General features: G+C 61.6%; 1 protein-coding gene across 1 annotated transcript in view; it reads right to left on the bottom strand.

The window, feature by feature from the left end:
* Positions 1–2,240, bottom strand: part of ANK2 (ankyrin 2, neuronal) — a 114,944-nt gene that overhangs the window by 107,497 nt on the left and 5,207 nt on the right. The window contains exons 3-4 of the mRNA XM_014550536.1: positions 740–838; positions 4–20 (exon numbers count right to left, since the gene is read on the bottom strand). Coding sequence (XP_014406022.1) covers positions 4–20; positions 740–838 — 116 coding nt within the window. The remainder of the gene's footprint in view (positions 1–3; positions 21–739; positions 839–2,240) is intronic.

Raw genomic sequence — 2,240 nt, 5'->3', positions numbered from 1 at the left:
TGCAGCGGCGTCAGCCCGTCCTGCAAGAGCCAGGCCAGGCCTCAGTTCCCGTCCTTGTAAAGCGAGCTGCACCGCGGAGAGCACGGTGCCTGGACTCGGTCCTGGCGGCTCCGCGGGTGGGTAAGAGGTCAGCGAACCGCCTTAGCTTAGCCAGACGCAGGCCTCCTGTTTCTAGGGAAGGAGGCCGTGCAGAGACAGCCTCCTACTCCCCTCTCCTGCCTGTTTGCTGACAGTGAACTGCACTCACTTAACAAGGCGGGCACAGACAGAGAAAGGGCACTCCCTCTCCCTGACGACCAAGTCGGGGCACGGAGAGCGGCTGTCTTCTCCAAAAGCACAGAGAGCGCCTGCCAGGGCGGCTCAGCACCACCCGGAGGGAAATGACTGAGCACCCGCAGCCTTAGACGCAAAAGCCATGCGACCTGCACGATGCCCGAAGAGCCACTCTCCCGGCTCCATCTCCCACCCAAACGAGATGAGTGGGTCCGACCGCGACCTTCGTTCCCAGAAAACTCCTGAGCAGGGACTGGGGGCGCCTCCTCGGGGTGGGGCTCTGCTTTCTGGGCACTTAGGAGAAACAGGAATTCCATGTTGCCACGGGAACCCGTAAACATTGTCTGAGGCTTAAATAAAAGCCCAGAAAACCCGCGCTGTCGCGTGTCCAGGGCCCGGCACGTTGGGGTGAACGCTGGACAACACAGAACCTCGCGGTGGCAGGAGGCAAAAGGCAGGCACTCACCCTGGTTTTGGCGTCGATCTGACCTCCGCGGTCCAGCAGGAGCTTCACCATGTTTGTGTTTCCCCGTTTGGAGGCCACGTGCAGAGGGGTGATCCCGTTCTACAGGGAGAGAGGTGGAGCACGCGGTGTGGGCGCGGGAGTATGTGAATGTGGGAGCGGGGAGCACGTGGGTGTGGGCACGGGGAGAACGTGGGTGTGGGTGTGGGGAACACGTAGGTGTGGGTGCGGGGAACACGTGGGTGTGGGCACGGGGACCACGTGGGTTTGGGCACGGGGAGCACGTGGGTTTGGGCACGGGGAGCATGCGGTGTGGGTGCGGGGAGAACGTGGGTGTGGGTGTGGGCACGGGGACCACGTGGGTGTGGGCACGGGAGCACCTGTCACAGGGCGTGGGGAGGCGGCCTGAGGAGAACCTGACCCAAAGCTGCTACATCTCAGCAGCTTCCATTTTTAAGGAACAAAAGCACCCAAACCACAGAACACCACAGCAAGAGAATGAAATGGAATAGGGCTGCGTCACTGAGTCGCCAGCCACACATCTGCACAGAAGGGCCCCGGACTGTCTATGAAACAGAAACACGACGTCAGGTTCTTCCTGGGACCAAGCCCGAGTCCAAGCCCGTCCTCTCTCCAGCCTCCACCACCCACCGAGCCTGGGTCGGAGGGTTTCCTGTGCTCACGTTAGAGCCCGAGCAGCTGAAGGCGGTTCTCAACACCTCCCGGATGATCCCTCAGAAAGCAACACCCTTTCGGGGCAGGAGACATCCGAGGACAAAACACCACAGATGGGACCTGTTATTTCACTGGCGAACACATGCCATCACTGGGCAAGGATCTGGACTTGGCTCTTGGTATGGCATAATTCTGCAGGTGTTCTAACTGCATTTGGTTATTCATATTACATGTGTGTGTTACATGCCGTTAAGTCGGCTCCGACTCCTGGGGACCTGTGAATGGTGCCGTCCAATGTCCATCCTCACTGCCCTGCACAGCCTGCGGCTCTTGCGTGAGCCCCTCCACCTCCTGTTTGGGCTCCTCTTCTCCTGCTGCCTCTGTTCCCAGCATCGTTGTCTTTTCCAAAGCCCCGCCTCCTCACGAGGTGTCCGGGGTAGGACAGCGTCCGTGTGTCACCTGCCCCAGCCGTGCTCAGGCTGACTCGCCTTTCTCGCGCTCCAGGGCCTCCGCGGAGCCCTCCTCCAGCCCCAGGTTAAACGAACCAGCTTCCCCATCAGCCTCTCCACCATCTGACCTCCCACCTTGGTCTCGGCCTTGGTCGCTGTGGCCCGTCTGGGCTCCCGGTGACCTTTCCTGAGTGTCCCCGGCTGTCCTTCCGGCCTCGGCCCCTCCTGACTCGCTGGCTGCTGCCTGCACTCGCCCTGAGGACTGAGCCGAGGTCAGCGAGCGCCTCGTGTCTCCGTCGTCCGCGCTGAAGCTGTGCGTTCCTCCTGCCGTCGTGACTCCCGTCTTCCTGTTGGTCAGGCGTCCGGCTTGGCCACTTTCC

Source organism: Myotis brandtii, unplaced genomic scaffold (genome assembly GCF_000412655.1).
Source record: "Myotis brandtii unplaced genomic scaffold, ASM41265v1 scaffold603, whole genome shotgun sequence".
NCBI classification, from domain to species: Eukaryota; Metazoa; Chordata; class Mammalia; order Chiroptera; family Vespertilionidae; genus Myotis; species Myotis brandtii.
The sequence above is the reverse complement of the archived record's forward strand: the minus strand, read 5'-3'. Positions and strand labels throughout refer to the sequence as shown.